This window comes from Taurulus bubalis, assembly GCF_910589615.1.
Source record: "Taurulus bubalis genome assembly, chromosome: 1".
NCBI lineage: Eukaryota > Metazoa > Chordata > Actinopteri > Perciformes > Cottidae > Taurulus > Taurulus bubalis.
Window position 1 is genome coordinate 3163054 of NC_136589.1, and position 19316 is coordinate 3182369.

General features: G+C 39.1%; 1 protein-coding gene across 1 annotated transcript; it reads right to left on the reverse strand.

Annotated features, from left to right (window-relative positions):
- Positions 1-454: 454 nt before the first annotated feature.
- On the reverse strand, positions 455-17290 carry wdr3 (WD repeat domain 3). The gene is made up of 26 exons (XM_079213945.1): positions 17255-17290; positions 15677-15886; positions 15367-15576; positions 14419-14537; positions 13939-14017; positions 13471-13566; positions 13229-13348; positions 12566-12667; positions 12007-12107; positions 11797-11895; positions 10728-11052; positions 9863-9964; positions 9675-9757; positions 8868-9006; positions 8726-8782; positions 7585-7685; positions 6738-6849; positions 3903-4037; positions 3766-3816; positions 2808-2873; positions 2618-2710; positions 2468-2518; positions 2315-2358; positions 2083-2211; positions 1107-1200; positions 455-1020 (listed from the first exon to the last, which is right to left on the reverse strand). The coding sequence occupies exons 2-26, from the start codon at positions 15848-15850 to the stop codon at positions 865-867; spliced, it is 2838 nt and encodes a 945-aa protein (XP_079070071.1). The 5' UTR covers positions 15851-15886; positions 17255-17290; the 3' UTR covers positions 455-864.
- Positions 17291-19316: the final 2026 nt, after the last annotated feature.

Consider the following 19316-nt stretch of genomic DNA (forward strand, 5'->3'; position numbering starts at 1 on the left):
TAAATAAGGAAATGTCAGTTAATTGGCTACATTATTTTTTTAAATATTATTTGTGGTACACTTTATGGCATATAAATGTATTTATTGAGTAATTTATTTTTTATTTGGGAAATAAAGTGTTACTAAATAATGCGTTGCATCTGATTAGGATTTTATAACATACATATACCTTTTACTTATTAAAAAATGAATTAAATGCAAAAATAAATACATGTATCATGTATCAAAAAGGGAAAATTAAATTGGAATTGCCACAAAGTAAAATAAGGAGATATCAGTTAATTGCTTGCATTTATTATTTTCGCCTACATTTTATGGCATAATCATTTATTTATTTTATGGCATAATCATTCATTTATACTGGATTTTGTCAACTTTCGTCATCCTTAAAAATGTGTATGATCTGCGGTTGTTTCTTTGTAAACAAAAGTCAAAACATAAAGTTAACTGTTTCGGAAGCATTTTTTATTTGGGGGAAAAAAGTCACTGAAAAAACAAAATGTGAAAACATAAAAACACAGATAACCTTCTGGTCCTCTGGAGCTTTGAGCACCAACGGCAACAGGAAGTCTTCGTGGCAACAGGAAGTCTTCGTGGCAACAGGAAGTCCTCGTGGCAACAGGAAGTCTTCGCGGCAACAGGAAGTCTTCGCGGCAACAGGAAGTCTTCGCGGCAACAGGAAGTCTTCGCGGCAACAGGAAGTCTTCGTGGCAACAGGAAGTCTTCGTGGCAACAGGAAGTCCTCGCGGCAACAGGAAGTCCTCGTGGCAACAGGAAGTCCTCGTGGCAACAGGAAGTCTTTGCGGCAACAGGAAGTCCTCGCGGCAACAGGAAGTCTTCGCGGAAACAGGAAGTCCTCGCGGCTCAAGCGATGGTCAGGATGGCGCGCTCCCTCTTCCTCCTCCTCTTCTTCCTCGCCGCCAGCTGGCCCGTGGCGTCGGCGAAGAACATCACGTCCTCTTTGCTCTCGATCTCCCGCTGTAGGAACTGCAGCGCCGCGCTGTTGAAGCCCATCACGTGCTGCAGGGGGCAGAGGGAACGGGGTGAGGACGAGTATTTAAATTAAATAACACATCTTCCTCCTCCTCCTCCTCCTCCTCACTCACCCTGATCTCCTGCACCCGGGACACGGTGTTGCTCCGCAGCTCGTCCATGACCGACAGCAGCATCTGGTTACTGGAGATCTGGCCGAAGTGGATCCTGGAGGGAACCGAACCCGGACGTTAACGGGTGGTCGTGAGCTCGAGACTCGCTTCATTAAGGCTTACCCCAATATGTTGAAACGAATACCTCGATATCAATATTCAGACGATATACTAGGATACTAATGCTTCAAAATAAGATTTTCTTTTATAAATAAATCAGTAATGTTGATAAATTAAAGTGGATAAAGGAAAAATGTATTCAGTAAATTACATCCCTTTACTGTAAAACCAGAAAACACTTATGTCACATAACAATATGAAAAAATATTACACCATAAACATGGTGTCACAACATTGATATCAATATACTACAATTAATTATTAACCAAAACTATATTTCTGTCCAATGATACTGAATTCAAGGTCATCTTGTTTTTCTAATTACTATTTAAAGAAAAAGAGCCTTTTTTTTTTTTACACCTTCATATTTATTCAAGAATATATTTTGCAAGTATTTGTTTTATTTAATATAGTTTTAATTTGCTAAAATAATGCATTTACGTGGAGATTTTATTTTCTTCTAGTTTTTAGTTAATTACAACTTAATTACATTTTATTTTATTACATTACATTTTATTTAAATGGCACCAAATGACATCAGAAGTGATCGCATGACGCTGCAGGTCTAGACTTTTAGATTTGTAAGATAATTGCACTGTGAGTTTAACACACACACACACACACGCACACGCACACACACACACACACACACACACACACACACACACACACAAGCTCCAAGGCAGTGTGGTATTTTAATTTGTCATTTTTATTTGTAAATCTTTTTTCTCAATTTTCATATTTTGAGTTTTTCTCAGCTCGTCCTGTGTCTCTCACACACACACTCCCACACACACACACACACACACACTCTTACTTGAGGAGGAAGAACAGGCAGCGGCAGACCAGCTCCACCTCCAGGCCCTGCTGGATGTATCCGTTGAACAGCGTCAGCAGCTGGGGGACGTAGGGGAACGGCAGCACCAGCAGGGAAACCTCCAGCTCACTGCGGGGAAGAACCAACAACCCGCCGGCTGCGTTTAATATGCACCGAGCACGGCGGACGTGACAAGCTTCATGTTTAGAGTCAGAGGTAAACGCCGCCTCACCTGGATCGGACCTTCTTTATGACGTCTAGCACGTAGCGGGCCGGCTGCAGAGAGACAAAGACAGGCTGAGAACCTACGGCTGAAGACGACATCAAAACAGAACGTTCTGGTTCCACTATTCACATCCATGTCCGCCATCTTGGTTCTACTTACGGAAACGTTTCCAAACGCCACGAGGATGGGGTTCGGTTTGGGGAGAGGAAGCTGCAAAAACATCAACATGCATTTCATAACCCGTCATGAATATGAACTAACTAACAACAACGAAGAGAACAACACAATCATAACACAAGTGGTTTTAACCTTGTTCACCGCCGTCATGGAGGCATATTTATGCTCCTCCATCTTCCGGTCTTCCTCCTTGTAAAGCTCCAGAGCCTCCATGATTCGCTCTGCCTGCAAAACAAAACATCACACAAGTCCATCAACAAAGAACATAAAACTATGTTTTAATGTAAATATAAATAAGAGCGGTATTCGTGCTCGTACTCACAGCTTTCACCGTCTCCACGGTCTTCTTGGCGGCCGGCGCTGCTTCTCCTTGAGTCTCTCCGGGAACCTGAGGAGGAAAACGAGCGCGAGTCATTTACGAGTCCAACGCAACGGGAGCCGAGCGTTCTCTGATTCAAACGATTCCTTCGATTCAGCTGATTAACCAAGTGACTCCATTCAAACGGTGGTTTAAGTGGCATTTAAATAAGAGCGATGAAATGCCTAAAAAGTGCCAAGTTCTAAGTGAACAATTTTTTGCAGGAGTTACAGGACGTGGCTCTAAAGTGTAAGGAGGATGAGAACTGGCAAAAATAAAGTGCCATTAAATGTACAAAAGAAATACAAATAAATGTAGACATTAATTAATTGATCAAATGTGACAAATTTACTTGTTAAATTTAATTATTTATTTATTCACTTATGTATTTATTTTATTTCCTATCGTCCCTTTTATTAATTTATTGCAAAATAAATTTAATGTAAAAATAAAATAAATAATTTACACGTTTAAAAAATGTAATGGGAGAAATAAAAAATATATAAATAAAGGGAATTGCTACAGAGGTAAATAATTAAATATAAATGAATTGCCTGTATTCATTTTAAACATTATTTTTGGTACATTTTATGACTAATTCATTTATTTAGTCCTTTTTTTACATTTGAATCAGCTTTTAACCTCCATAAAAATGTAATTAAAAGTTTATTTTTGTAAACAAATGTATTTCTATAGCTCCTTATGCTTGGAAATCTCAACAAACATCCAAGTTAAGTTTGAACTGATGCAGCGTTATTAATGGAAGATAACAACAGCCAGATTGTGGCTCATATTACAGCGACTGAAATCTGCATCTCCACAAAAATCTGCTCCCTCGCTCACTTAAAATAGGCCAATGTGAAGATATTTATCATTCAAGTACAGGTACGGTTTGTTAAAATGTAGAAAACGATGTGCTCACCACAGGAGCCTCTCCGGTGGCCATGCTCTCCTCAAACTCTGCTTCTCTCTCCTGTAAACACACACACATGGTGGTTGAGACACACAAACAAGCTGCGAGTAGACAGCGGTCCGCCGCTCTAAGCCCCGCCCCCTTACCATCTCCCGCTCCTCCTCCAGGATGATTGGCTCCCTGGTCCTCTCCCACAGACGCAGGGACTTGTCGTGAGACGCCGACACGATGTGGTCTCCGTTTGGACTGATGGTGAGACACCAGACCTCGCGGTGGTGGCCCTGCAGAGACGAGGACAGGCGTCAGGCGGCAGGCATTCAGCTCAAACAGGAAAACATACATCACAACATTTCACCTATCAGTTAGGGCGGGGAATCCTCAGAGGTCACACGATGCGATATTATAACGATGCGAAATTATCACGATGCGATATTACCACATTACGGCATTATTACGATGTTATTATGATGCAATCTTATTATGATGCGATGTTATTATGATGCGATGTTATCAAGTTGTGATGTTACCTCGTCATAGTGATGTTTCATTTCGTGTCGAGGCTTTGATGCGCGTGTCGAGTAATCCAGGTAGATTTTGGTGAAGCGCGTATCGAGGCTTGTGTCGATGACGTATGCGGTGACGTTCGAAGCCTCTGAGCCGGCCGTACCACGTGACTGATTCAGAACATGGTTCGTGGGTTTGCCGTGCGATTTGAAATATAAGAGGCAGAGAAACTCAATGGATTTCCCCCCTTCCTCTCTGTACCAGCTTCATGTGTGCCTGTGAAAGGGTATTTTATAAAGCAGGCGAAATAGTCTCAAAAAGCCCAGCACAGTGGAAAAGTTCTTATTTTTACTTAAAAAATTTGACACGTCAACATGAACTAGCGGAGCTGAGGCTCGAAACACCGATCCTCTGTCTGAAAGTCGGATATTCTAACCACTGACCCACAGTCACATCACAACCCTCTCCCAATTTGTTTCGAGTTTTGATTCTGACCCCGCCATTATATCATAAAGATAGACACAATATTAATAAGTTAATAATTGATGTATTGGCGTCACAAACATAATTTATTCAATGTAAAGCTTCACACACCAAAGCCATGGTGTCGTTATGATCACTCTGCCTGTTTTACATGTATTGTCCACTTGGTGGCGCAGTAGAGCAAATGAAGCTCCATGAAGCTTCGGCCCATGAGCGAACCAATTGGATGGAAAGCTTCAATGCTTTAGGAAGCTTCATTTCGCCATCACTACCTCGTTACAATATCACGATACGATATTATCCCGATATGATATTATCACGATACGATATGATCACGTTACGATGTTATGACGTTACAATATTATCACGTTACGATATTATCATGATACGATATTATCCCAATAGTATATTACAACGTTACGACATTATCACGCTACGACATTATCCCGATACGATATTACTAGATATGATATTATCACGTTACAATATTATCACAATACAATACTATAACGATACAATATTATCACGATACATTATCACGATGCGATATTATCACGATACATAATCACGATGCTATATTATCACGATGCGATATTACCACGATACATTATCATGATGCGATATTATCACGATACATTATCACAATGCAATATTATCAAGATGCATTATCACGGTACGATATTATCACGATACATTATCATGATGTGATATAATCACGATACATTATCACAATGCAATATTATCACGATGCATTATCACGATAAGTTATCATGATGCGATATTATCACGATACATTATCACGATGCTATATTATCACGATACGATATTATCACGATGCGATATTAGCACGATACATTATTACGATGCTATATTACCACGATGCGATATTATCACGATGCGATATTATCACGATACATTATTACGATGCAATATAATCACGATACATTATCACGAGACGATATTATCACGATACATTATCATGATGCGATATTATCACAATACATTATCACGATGCTATATTATCACGATGCGATATTATCACGAAACATTATCACGATACGATATTATCATGATACATTATCATGGTGCGATATTATCACGATACATTATCACGATGCTATATTATCACGATGCGATATAATCACGATACATTATCATGATGCGATATTAGCACGATACATTATCACGATGCTATATTATCACGATGCGATATCATCACGATACATTATTATCACGATACATCATCATGATGCGATATTATCACGATACATAATCATGATACGATATTACCACGATGCTATATTATCACGATACATTATCATGATACGATATTATCACAATGCTATATAATCACGATAAATTATCACGATGCGATGTTATCACGATACACTATCATGATGCTATATTATCACGATGCTATATTATCACGATGCAATATTATCACGATGCATTATCACGATGCGATATTATCACAATACATTATCACGATGCGATATTATCACGATACATTATCACGATTATATATTATCACGATTATATATTATCACGAAATGTCATTATACGATATCACAACGCAACGAGATTTCATCACGATACAATATGATCATGATAAGATTTTATTTAAATTTTGAGATTACCTTTTTTTTCGCAAATCATGCATTTTGTCAACATCCGTTTCTTCTTATAAGATAACATCTTGCATCAAAATGAGTTTGTCAGTCAAACAGACGAACTAACCAACAAGCTTTTATATGGGTCATATATAGACAACGTACTTCGCTATTGTCGTCACGTTTAACTGTCTGTCAAATGCAAACTCAAAACAACACAAGAGATCTAGAAGTAATTTGTCACTAAATGCAACATAATCGAGTTCTGGACTCCGTTTGATGAATCTGGTTTGCGTCTGACAGAACGAGGCGTGGACAGCGCTTCATTTCATCGTCTGAGACGTGGAGGAAGCGGCACACGTCACGGCTGCAGCCGAGCCTCACCTCCAGCGTCTGGATGTGCTCAAACTTGTCGGCGTCCCACTGTTTGATCTTCTTGTCCTTCCCTGCCGTGAAGAACAGATGAGTCTTGGGGACGAACTGCAGGAACATGACGCTGTGGGGAGGAAGCAGAGCGAGGGAGGGAGTGAACACGGAGGATAGAAAATACATTTTAACACTATAAATAAAGTTTACTTTCAATATAAATCCTTTTGACTCTTTTGGCTTGATTTTGAGTGAGCGGGTAAATATGACCCTGAACAGCAGAGGTGCCTCATCTCTATTTATCTACACAAAAGTTTAAAAATGCAAATAAAATTTAGGAAAAAATACATGTAATGGTAGACTAATGCAATTTATATCTAGGTTTTTCCAATGTACCTAAAAAATTGTTTGAACATGTATTTTTCATGAAAACGAGTGAGTTATCCTAATAAACCTCTGATCCATTCCACTAAAAACTGATTGAATTGTTAGTAATGGTGTTGGTGATGAGGTACAAACTATATTTATTAGGATGTTTTGGTTTCTGACAACTCTTGGATAATTTAACATGCATGTCACATTGACATCATTGCTGTACCTAAGAAACGAACATAACAGGACCAAAGAAAGCAATCAAGCGACTCGGAAGAATAAAAAGAAAAGTTGGAAATAATCACAAGGCGAGACGAGAGAGAAACAGAAACTCAGAGGTGGAAAATGAAGCAAAAAGGTAATTAAATAAAGAAAAGAGATAACAGATGAGAGAGCAGCTGGTGTGAAGTCACAGGGTGGTCCCGGTTAACCGGACACGGATCAGAGTCCCTGAACACAACACATGAAGTCACACATGTTCTTTGGGCGTTACCTGTCGTCGTGAGCGAACATGGAGCGGTGACAGTCGCCGAAGTCCAAACCCCAGATCTTCACGTTGCGGTCGGCGGAGCCGGTGGCGATCAGAGAGCTGTCCTGGTGACGAGGAAAACAGCAGCAGGTCAGAGGTCACGCAGCGAGCGGAGGCCGACATCTAAACTACAAAGAGGCAACCGACGAGGAAGGAGACGCCGGCTCTAGTCGTGGAGTTGTCCTATTCTGTTATACTTTATATTTTATTTAGGTATTTTTACAGTTTAACAAGAAGTAATTCCTTTGGAAGTAAGAGAGTCATTTCTTTTTACCAAGAAGGGACAGCTATGGAAGCACGTTACCGCACACAAAAAAAAGAAGTCATAATCATGAGATAATAAAGTCGAAATTATGAGATAAAGTCATAATTATGAGATAGAAAGTCAAAATTATGTTATATAATGTTAATTATATCTCAAAATTATGACCTTTTTTTTTGTCTGGCGGAAATGGGCTTCCATAAAAACTTGTTTAAGCAAGTAAATAAGTAAAAATAAGAAGAAACAACAACAACAACAATCAAAACAACCATGCAATTCTTCAACCATAAATTCAGTCCAACAAACAGATATAAAAAATATATATTCAAAGGGTTTCTTATACATATATACACATATATACACGCATATATATATATACACGTATATATATATATACATGTATATATATATATATATGTATATATATATATATATATATATATATATATATATATATATACGTGTGTATATATATATATATATATATATATACACACGTATATATGTGGATTTGTACACGTATATATATATATATATATATATATATATATATACACGTGTGTATATATATATATATATATATATATATATATATATATATATATATATATATATATATACACACGTATATATGTGGATTTGTATCCTGGTTAAAAATACTTTTTAAGAGACAATGAGCCTCTAGAGCCCAAAAACAACAACAATTTTCTTATTCTGAAATATATTTGGTCCATTTTGTCCATCTTGCTACGCATGTGTCCTTTCTGAGTCTTAAGACCGCGCTGTCCCTTTAAGGCATCGTCTCGTCACCTTGCAGATGAGCCGCAGGGTTTAGATACTCACGTGAGAGATGTCCAGACAGAGAACCGGCAGCTTGTGTCCGTACAGAGACAAGAAGAACTGCAGCGAGACGGAGAGACGTTGGGTCAGAACAGAAGACATGTGAGGCTGTTAAAGAAGCAGCTACACACAGCGTGTTGTGTACCTTGAGTGAGTCCGTGTAGAACACCTTGACGGTGGAGTCCAGCAGAGAGACGGCCAGCAGCCGGTGGTCCGGAGAGAACTTCACACACAGAACGTCTTCCTCCAGCTGCAGCGTGCGCGTGTGCTTCAGCGTCAGCCTCCTACACACACACACACACACACACACACACACACACACACACACACACACACACACACACACACACACACACACACACACACACACACACACCATAAGATTTAACACATTTTCTGTCTCACTAATGTTGCATATTTTCCATGATGGGAGTTAAAATCAGACCAAATATAGTAAAAATCCTCTATTATTGATATATAATAATAATATTATATTTATTTTATATATATTTAGTTTAGACTATGTTGCTCAAAGCGCTGTAGATAAAAAAAAAAGAAAACCTTCTTTTTTCAGATAAAATAAAAAAGCGGCAGTAATAAATCATGTATTTTGCATTTACATTTTAATGTAATTTAAAGAATTTCAACAAATAAATAAGCTGGAAAACATTTTATATTTAGAAAAACAACCACTTTTAAGTAGTCTGACGTGACTTGAGATCGTTTGTAACTTATACATGAGATCTAATACTTGAGCTCTGATACATGAGATCTAATACTTGAGCTCTGATGCATGAGATCTAATACTTGAGCTCTGATGCATGAGATCTAATACTTGAGCTCTGATGCATGAGATCTAATACTTGAGCTCTAATACATGAGATCTAATACTTGAGCTCTGATGCATGAGATGCTCCTAAAGGAGCCGGACATTTAAAAAGTGAAGACGTACTTCTGTCCGGTCGCTTCTCCTGTTATCAGCTCAAACTCCCAGAACTTCACCGTCTTGTCTGCACTTCCTGTGACGATTCCTCTCTGCAGGAACAAAACACACTCAGCATATGAGAAGACGCACAGAAAACACAGATATCTTTCCAGCTTTATGAAAAGAGACCAGGGGTTAACAGGCCGTGGGGTCACCTGGTCGGGGGCGAGGCAGAGCGACCACAGAGATCCGTGGTGAGCGTCCACCGTCTCCAGCAGGCTTCCAGAGGCCAGCTCGAAGATCTGCAGCTTCCCGCTCTGACGGCACAAACAACACCAGTTATTAGTGTCGACATGTCGGCCATGTTGCACGTTGAGCTTCCCTGTGTCGCGTTTATGACAATAAATGATCCTTCAATCCTTCAAGATCTGAACACAAAGCAGTTTTGAGGCGTCACATGTTCCTCTCTGTGGCTCCAAAATAAAAGTCCTGCAGCTTTATGGAAATAGAACAATGATGACAAGAAGTAGCGAGAATTCAAAGATGTCTTTAGTGACGTAAATAGTAAAAAAATTAAATAAATTGAAACACAAATTGGAATTTCTTGTAAAAATTGATTTTTACAAAAATTGGAGAAAAAAAATGTGTCCACAAGTGTTACCAATGTTGGGGAAAAAATAAATAAAAATATAAAAAAATGAATATATATATATATTGAGCCATTCACATTTTTACTCCGGTAGTTCAGACAAAGCTTTACAGAATTGTTGTCACGTGACTGTTGGTCTCACTCAAATCAAACATGGCTTCCTATTTGAACCGAGGAGCTCAGAATTTTATGTATTTTACAGAATCTGGTTATTTTAAACGGTTTATTCGGAGCACAAGTTTAATCTTCTTTTCGGTTCTTTATTTTCCCGACGGAAGCGTTCCTCACACGTGATGCGTTCGAGGACCGTCTGAAAGCTGAAACTCTGACAACAATGTCCGTTTCTACAGCTCCTGGCTGCAATAAACGGCGCAGCTTTTGTGTTTTGGGGTTCAGAGCGTTAAATGCAACACAACGGCATTCTGACGAACCTTCGTTCCCAGGATGATCTGCCGGTCTCCGGGCACGAAGAGCGAGCAGAGCGCGTACTCGCAGGCCATGGTGCGGATCACCTGCAGCGTGGTGCGGTTCCAGACCTTCACCGTGTCGCCGGAGGCCGAGAGCACGGCCAGGTTGTCGGAGCTGAAGGCCAGCGTGCGCACGTCGGTGCGGTGGCCGGCGAGCGTGAGGCGCGCCGTCTTGTTGGCCGCGGGGGTTCGGTCCGCCGGCCGCAGGCTGTAGGTCTCGATGGTGTTGTTCTGCAGCAGCAGCGCCACCTTCAGCTCGCCGCTCGCACACGACAGGATGTCCACCCATCTGAGAGGAGGGAGGGGGAGGAGTTAGCTGCGTGTTTGCAGGGTTCATACACATTCTGACCAATGGGTTTCCATGACTTTTAACCAAATTTCAATAATTTTTCCATGATTTTTAACCAAATTTCCATGACTTTTTACCAAATTTTCATAACTTTTCCATGACTTTTCACCAAATTTAAGTCAGGAAAATTTGGTGAAAAGTCAGGACTTTTCCATGACTTTCAACTAAATTTCCATGACTTTTAAATTTGGTGAAAAGTGAAATCCATTGGTCTTTTCCATGACTTTAAACCAAATGTTCATGACAAACATTTAGTGAAATCTGGGTGTAAACAGTAAGTGAGTAAATGTAGTATTTAAACTAACAATGAGAATACAAAGCATACAGTAAACCTTAAATGACTCAAATGAATGAGACAATAGTTTGATTAAAAGAATAAACATTTATATAGATGCCTGTATGTATGCCTGCTTATATTTTGAGTATTTCTTTTAAAAGCATATTAATTATTTTAAACTCAGCGTAAATGAACGTCATGAACACATGAATATAACACATTTACATGAACACATGAATATAACACATTTACATGAACACATGAATATAACACATTTACATGACTTTTACTAAACTTTGGGGATTTTATTTTTTTTCAAGGACTTTTCCAGGCCTGGAAATAACCATTTTAAAACTCCATGACTCTTCCAGGTTTTCCATGAGCGCTGCGTTCGGCTCCTCGCTCACCTGATCTTGGCCGAGGCTTTGATGGTGGTCAGTCGGAGGATCTCGTCCGTCAGCGTCTGCTCCACCGCCGCCGGCTCCACGCCCGCCGCCTCCTGAGCCCTACAGAGACGGGACGCCACACGATGAACACCAGCGTGCAGCAGAGGGAGCAGGAGGCATCCCAGCATGCAACGCTCCCAAAACGAGCCAGAGAGAAAGGAGCGGCTTTACTTGGCTGCCTTCTTTTTGGCTTTCTTGATCTTCTTGGTCATCCTCTTGTAGACCTCCTCCTCCGACAGCACGGTGAAGAGCTCCAGGACCGAGTCGTTGCCCTGAAGAAAGATGCCAAGCATTCAAAACAGGAACATCGATAACGCAATTAAAGTCACAAATTAGGACAAACGCAAAGAAACAGCTTCATTAAAACTCAACAATAACAAACCAGAGAGGCCATTAAAATAACCACGTTAAACAAAACACGGTGCTGTGATGCTATTATTTGAATAGAGGAGTCATTGCTATTTTACTTTGTTTAAGTATTTAAATATTCTTCTCGTAACCTTTTGATGTATTGTTTGCAGAAAGCTTGAAGATGCTACGTTTATATTTTTGCACTAAAGACTAAAGCGACGTAACTTCCATCAAACAAAAACATTCACGACGTGCATTAAAAGTTTGGTTTTTGGGGCGGATAAACCCTTCCTTAAACTCCCAGAGGTCTCAGGATCCCTGAAGGAACCCTGAGGTTCTCTGCGTCCCTGAAGGAGGGAGCCGGGCCGCCATCACTCACGTGGCAGGCGAGGACTCGGGCCTTGGCGTCCGCCGCCAGAGAGACGACGCGATCTCGAGTCTCACGCAGGATGGACCCGGCTTTCTGACAGCTCAAGATGCTCTGAGGGAGAGAAGATGTGAATATGAATACATTCATATGTGAATATTAAGATGTGTGTGAGACACTTGTACAACTCAGGTTGTGTCCTCGAAAGATGCAGATATGTATTATTTAAGCATTACTTGTTTCTGTTAAAACATCATATATATATACATATATATAAAAAATAATATATTTATGTGTGTGTATATACATATATTTATATATGTATATACACACACACCCCCATTCTTTACATTTCATTGTAGACACATATATATATATATATATATATATACACATATATATACATATATAATTACACACACATATATATTTATATATACATATATATGTATGTATGTGAATAAATATATATGAAAATATATTTATATATGTGTGTGTAGATATATATATTTATATACATACAAATAAATATATGAATACACACATATATACATATATACACACACACAAACGTATATAAATACACATACTGTGTATACATACATATGTACATACATACATGTACTCTTCATCATTTTATTCAGTGTTTCTCAAAGGATTCTTTCACTCTCGTACTTCCTCAGGACTTTCATCCACCTCTTCTTCATCACCACCAGCTTCCTTATCGTCTTCATCGTCTTCATCATCCAGCAGAGTTTTCCCCTTCTTCACCTCCGGCTCTCCCTCAGCTTTCTCCTGATGACACACACACACACACACACACACACACACACACACACACACACACGTTGTTACCACGTCTGATGCAAAATATATATTTCTTTATATATTGAATGATGTTTTCTTTTCTTCCTCGCCTCCTGCAGGTAGTTCACGTCCCAGGCTCGGAGCTCACTGTCGGCTGAGCCGGTCAGCAGCCGGCTCTCCTGGTTCAGCAGCACCATGCTCCACACCTAGCACACACACACACACACACACACACACACACACACACACACACACACACACACACAGAGAGAGAGAGAGAATACACGTTACATGGTTTCAAAATATTAAAAGCCAGACTCCATTGACAAAAACAGGGTTTCTGACCCCCCAGAACAGGAGCTGCCTCCATCAGTTAGTTAGTGTTATTGTGAAAACCACTGTTTGTCTCAGTGGAGTCTGGTGACGTTGACCAGAGTGTAGATGACAGCGTTTGTTCCCCGTCAGACGTCGAGGTGAAGATGTTCTAAGTATAGTGTTCCCTTAAACTGTGGAGGAGAACATGAGAACCTGGAGAACCTGGAGAACCTGGAGAACCTGGAGAACCTGGAGAACCTCACCTCGCTGCGATGGCCCACCATGGTCTTGAAGCAGTGCTGCGTGTCGAGGTCCCACCACTTCACGAAGCTGTCCTTGGAGCTGAGACAGAAGCACAGCGTCTTGTTTTAAAGGTTGTTTTTATCACTATTATAAGGTTATCAGCTGAAAAAACACAATTAAAATACATAAAAACATGATATTGCATTCCGGATTGTGTTTTATAATAATTATTATCTGTGTACACTTTGATTTTTTCTACAAATAAGCTCTGACGCTGTCGGTCATCAGAACTCAATATTTTATTAAAGTCAAGATGAGGAACTTTATTGTTCTTTTGGTTCTGGCGCCCCCTGTGGACTACAGTGGTAGTGTCGCTGATAAAGTTATATTTAACATTATTTTGCTTTATTTTATTTTGTTTAGTTCCATTCTATCTTATCCTATGTATTTGTTTAAGAATGCACTTTAATTAAAATGGTGACCCGGCGTGAACAGATCACCTGGTGACCAGCAGGTTCCTGTCCGTGAGGAACAAGGCCTGAGTGATGACGTCTTTGTGGCCCCGGAGCCGGTAGAGCCCCGACTCGTTGATGACGTCCCACACGATCACGTCCGTGTCCTGAAGAGCCAGAAGCAGAACCCTTTACTGCCACGTTAGGTTTTCACATACAAGGAATGTGTCATGGTGCTGAACATTAAAGAATAAACAGAGGGCAAGAAATGGGAGCATGTTGAAAGTGACAATAGAATATGAACATTAAAATAAAGTGCACAGATTAACAGTACTTCAAGGTGGAATAATATAAAAGGGAATGAAGAGAATAAACACATGAAGCTCAGACGTTTCATCAAATGTGGACTCACAAAAGAAAAGGATTCGTTTGGATATTTACCGGATTTGAACTCATATACCAGGGTTCATACACATTCTGACCAATGGATTTCCATGATTTTTAACCAAATTTCCATGACTTTAGACCAAATTTTCGTGATTTTTGACCACATTTCCATGACTTTAAACTAAATGTTCGTGACTTTTGACTAAACTTTCGTGACTTTAAACCAAATGTCCATGACATGAAACCAAATTTTCGGGACTTTTGACCAAATGTCCATGACCAACATTTAGTGAAATCTGGGTGTAAACAGTAAAAAGTGAGTAAATGTAGTATTTAAACTAACAATGAGAACACAAAGCATACAGTAAACCTTAAATGACTCAAATGAATGAGACAATAGTTTGATTAAAAGAATAAACATTTATATAGATGCCTGTATGTATGCCTGCTTATATTTTGAGTCTTTCTTTTAAAAGCATATTCATTATTTCAAACTCAGCGTAAATGAACGTCATGAACACATGAATATAACACATTTACATGACTTTTACTAAAGGTTCTCCTCGACCGTAAGAACCCTGCAACGTGTAAAGCAGCATTCTAACTGACCCTGGATCCGGTGACGAGTCGAGCGCCGAGCGCGTCGTAGCGCATGACGCTGACGGCGGACTTGTGTCCGTTAAAGGACACGCTGCTCTCGCCGCTCAGCAGGCTGAAGATCCGCACGGCGCCGTCCTCGTAGCCGACCGCGAGGTGCTCGCCGTCCGGCGACGGGCAGAGGAAGGTGACCTCGTGCTTCAGGCCCGGCAGGATCAAGACCTGGGAAAAAAATCCAAAAAAAAGACAAGAACGACTTGAGTTGGAGACCTGAATCCGGCTCGTGCTGCAAAATAAATAAGTAAAGTAAATAAAATCTCACCTTCTCTCCTTTTCGGACGTCCCAGACGAACACGTGTTCGCACGCGGCCGCGGCGACGTAGCGCCCGCGCTCGCCGCCGCGCAGCGTCACGTACGCCACGTTGGCCTTCTGGCCGCCGATCACGCCGAACACGGCGCTGGCGGCGTAGCGCAGGTACTGCTTCGTCAAGCCCATGACGGCGAGCTGGGTCCGGGTTCAGAGGACGGGACGCTTCAAAGATCATTCAAGTGTTAGTTGTTTTATGACATGTTTCTATCTGTGGAGGTCGGGTGTAAACGTCTACAGCCGTAACTGATCGATGACATCATCTCCGACGTGCTCCGAAATTAGGACAAATGTATCATGAAGTCATAAAAACAGCCAGCAGTCACTAATATTTACATTATATTCAGAGTTTAAGACGCCTGAGATGTAAAATCATCCGACCTGCATGTAGAGCTGCAGCGATTAATCCATTATTTTGTCAACTGTTATTATTCTAATAATCGATTGATCCGTTTTCTTTTTTAAGAGAAATTCTTTCAAGGTGGGAAAAATAATCATTTTGTCCTGACCAAAAGTATCCACATACAACTGTCCTAAAATCCATTAATTACAGATATGTTTTAATATTTAGGATATTTTCACCAGTGATGTAACTAGAGGACATTTTTCAGTGTGACTATTATTTTATTGTTAAGTTATATAGCGGCTAAACTCATATAATTGACATTATAATGTCATAAGACACAATAACAGAATGTTTAATATGTGACACTATTAATGTGTTAAAGTAGGAAAACATTTAATCCGTAATACAATTATGATGTACTTGTGTTTTTCTACTTCATAATTCTACCCCACTGTATGTATCTGACAGCTTTAGATACTCTACGGCTAGTTTAATTATATTGTTTATTAATATCTAATAAATGGTGATGTATTAATGTAGATCAAGCTACTACAGGGCTTTTACTTAGAACACAGTATTTATATACTGTAGTATTACTACTTTTGCTGGAGTGAAACACGTGAATACTTCTTACACCTGTGATCATAATGCATACTGATCAGAATGATTTATTTTGCAATAAAGTTCATTTAAAAATGTGTCAACGATGATCCACATATATTTTACTGTTTCGAGCAGTGACCAGAGCACTTAACAGTATTTCATTTGTAACACCGTTTTTCTGCGATTAATACTCGTTTATTCTGCTTATAAATAATCGATAATCAATCTAAATGTTAACTTTTAGCTCATTTCCAGCTCCGTAAAGCATGCTAGTCTAGTTATTCAGAGGAGCGTTTGTTTTGCTACAATTTCCAGCCAGCGTGGGCGGGGTTACGAGAGCCCAGCACTCGCATTGAGTCAATACGCGTCAAACCCCGCTTGCCCGCCCAACGCTGTAAACCGAATCGAGTGACACATCGCTGCTTCTCAAACCCACGTGGTGAAGTTCCTGCGTACACGTAGCTCTTAAAGTCCGACACAACGTATATTTATGTCCGTATGTATATTATAAATGTTTAACGTAAAGTTAACGTTTCCTTTTTTAGCGTAACGTGTTTTAATATTCGGTTATTTTCTCTTCTTACCTCAGATACGCAGTCGCGAGCTTCGCTTGTGTTTCCTGCTGATTCAGACCGAAGCAGTGGATCACGCGCACATCGATACCAACCACGAGCGGTGGAAAGTATTCATTTAGTAAAAGTACTAATACCACACTGTAAAACATGAGAAGTATTATCAGGAACATAAAGTATTAAAATCCCCCCTGTCACTGTCATTACATGTCATTTTTTGCATGAAAATGACTATAATGATTATTTAAAAAGTTATTTATCGTTTACACTGTACTTGTACAAACTGTTTGGTAGTTTTCATATATTTGTATTCATTTATTCAACTGGTAAAAAGATTCAAAATCTATTTTTCAGTGTCTTCTACAAGGCATTACATTACCAATAATAATATTATTTATTTTTTTGCTCGATCGTTTTCTCTCTGTTGCTTTTGTCTGCTGAGACCCAGAACAACCAAAGCGGAAGTGTGTTTAGCTTATTAGTCAGCTGATTAGAAGCTGAGCGAAAATATGCATCAAGTGGAACAGAAATAGCAGGACAAAAACCGGAAGTTGGCCTGTATGTGGTCCTACAAAATAAAAGAACTAGAATCAGGATTACTGTCCACTAGGTTTTCATAAACAAGGAATTAGCTTTTGGTGTATTGCTTCGTAACAATGAAAAAAACAAGAGAAACAGAAATTAAAATGTTTTAAATAGTTTTAAACAATTAAAACACAACTATTTTTGAGACATTCAACATGCATACATACTTTGAGAATGTTTTTTTTTTCTTGTGTACATCAATTAAAACATGTTTGTGAAGGGATTTTTAATATCTTCCTAATTTGGAGGTCATTTGAATTCATTAATATTAATATTTCATTTTGCACATACCACAGAATGGCGAATATACTGTATTTTCTCTGCTGTATTTTAAAAATTGTATTTTTAGTTTGTATATTTTTAAATATTTCGTTCAATCCTTTAAAAAAAGAAGTTTATACACGTTAAACATTACCTCAAACTAGACAATTAAAAACGATCAATCAAAAATAATACATAACAGCATAACAACCAACTATGCGAACAATCAGACAAATCAGACATACATCATCATTCTCCATATTTAACCTGTTTTTAAATCTATCTGTATAAAAACATCCAACCTTTATTCTGAAACCCCTAACCGGATGTGACGTCCGTTCCTCCAGCCAGCTTGACGCTGCAGCAAGAAGCCCCTGTAGCTCAATGGCTAAACGTGTAAACTCGACTAATTGGCTCTTTTAAACTTCATTTGACGGGTTTCGCGACACTTCGCTCGTTAATATGAGCTCTCAGGGGAACCACGCTATCTCCTGAGTTCACACATTGTCGTGTCAGGATTTATTCTGCATTTTAAGTTTCTATTTTTTCTGCAGGAAACCCAGCAGCCGAGGTGGGTGAGTGTTTACTGCTGATGTTGCGATAAAGAAAGGGTCAGAATGCAGATGAAACGGGTGTAACGCGAGTGTTGTGGTCGTGAGTGAGTCTCTGGAGAAGCTTCTTATTCGGCTGTGTTCTGGGTTCATTAATGATATGACAGTGGGGAATAAATCACATGTATCATGTCGTGGTCGTCTTCTAGAGAACCAATTTAGGAAAGCATCCTGGTTTCCTTATGTTAGAGAGAGATTATGGTTCAGGTCACAATTATATTCACAAATATATGTCGATTTATTCCCTTTAAAATAATATCAGGCTCAATATATTTAATTTAGGGTGAAGAAAAGGTATTTATTGAATAATAATTAAATTGACTATTTGTCAATTGACATTGACAGAGCCTAGAGAAAAGTAGCAAATTATCAAAACAAATTAAGTTTATTTTAATATAATATACATTATATGTATTATTATAGAAGCCAGAAAGAGCTGGAAAGACTTAAAGCATTTCTTTTAATGTTATTTTTTTATTTAAATTTTTTAAGTTTATCTAGAAGCAAGAGAGAGCTGGAAATATGTCATTGTTTTTGTTTGATAAATGACAATTAAATCATATTTTACAAGTTAAAAAGGGTTTTCTGAAGACTGGCAGATTCATTTATTTGTAGAA

Coding starts and splice junctions, on each gene's coding strand:
- wdr3 (XM_079213945.1), bottom strand. CDS start 15,850: ATGGGCTTGACGAAGCAGTACCTGCGCTACGCCGCCAGCGCCGTGTTC. Junction 12,108..12,565: donor CCCGAGTCCTCGCCTGCCAC/GTGAGTGATGGC, acceptor ATCTTTCTTCAG/GGCAACGACTCGGTCCTGGA. Junction 6,850..7,584: donor ATGTTCGCTCACGACGACAG/GTAACGCCCAAA, acceptor TCCTCCCCACAG/CGTCATGTTCCTGCAGTTCG.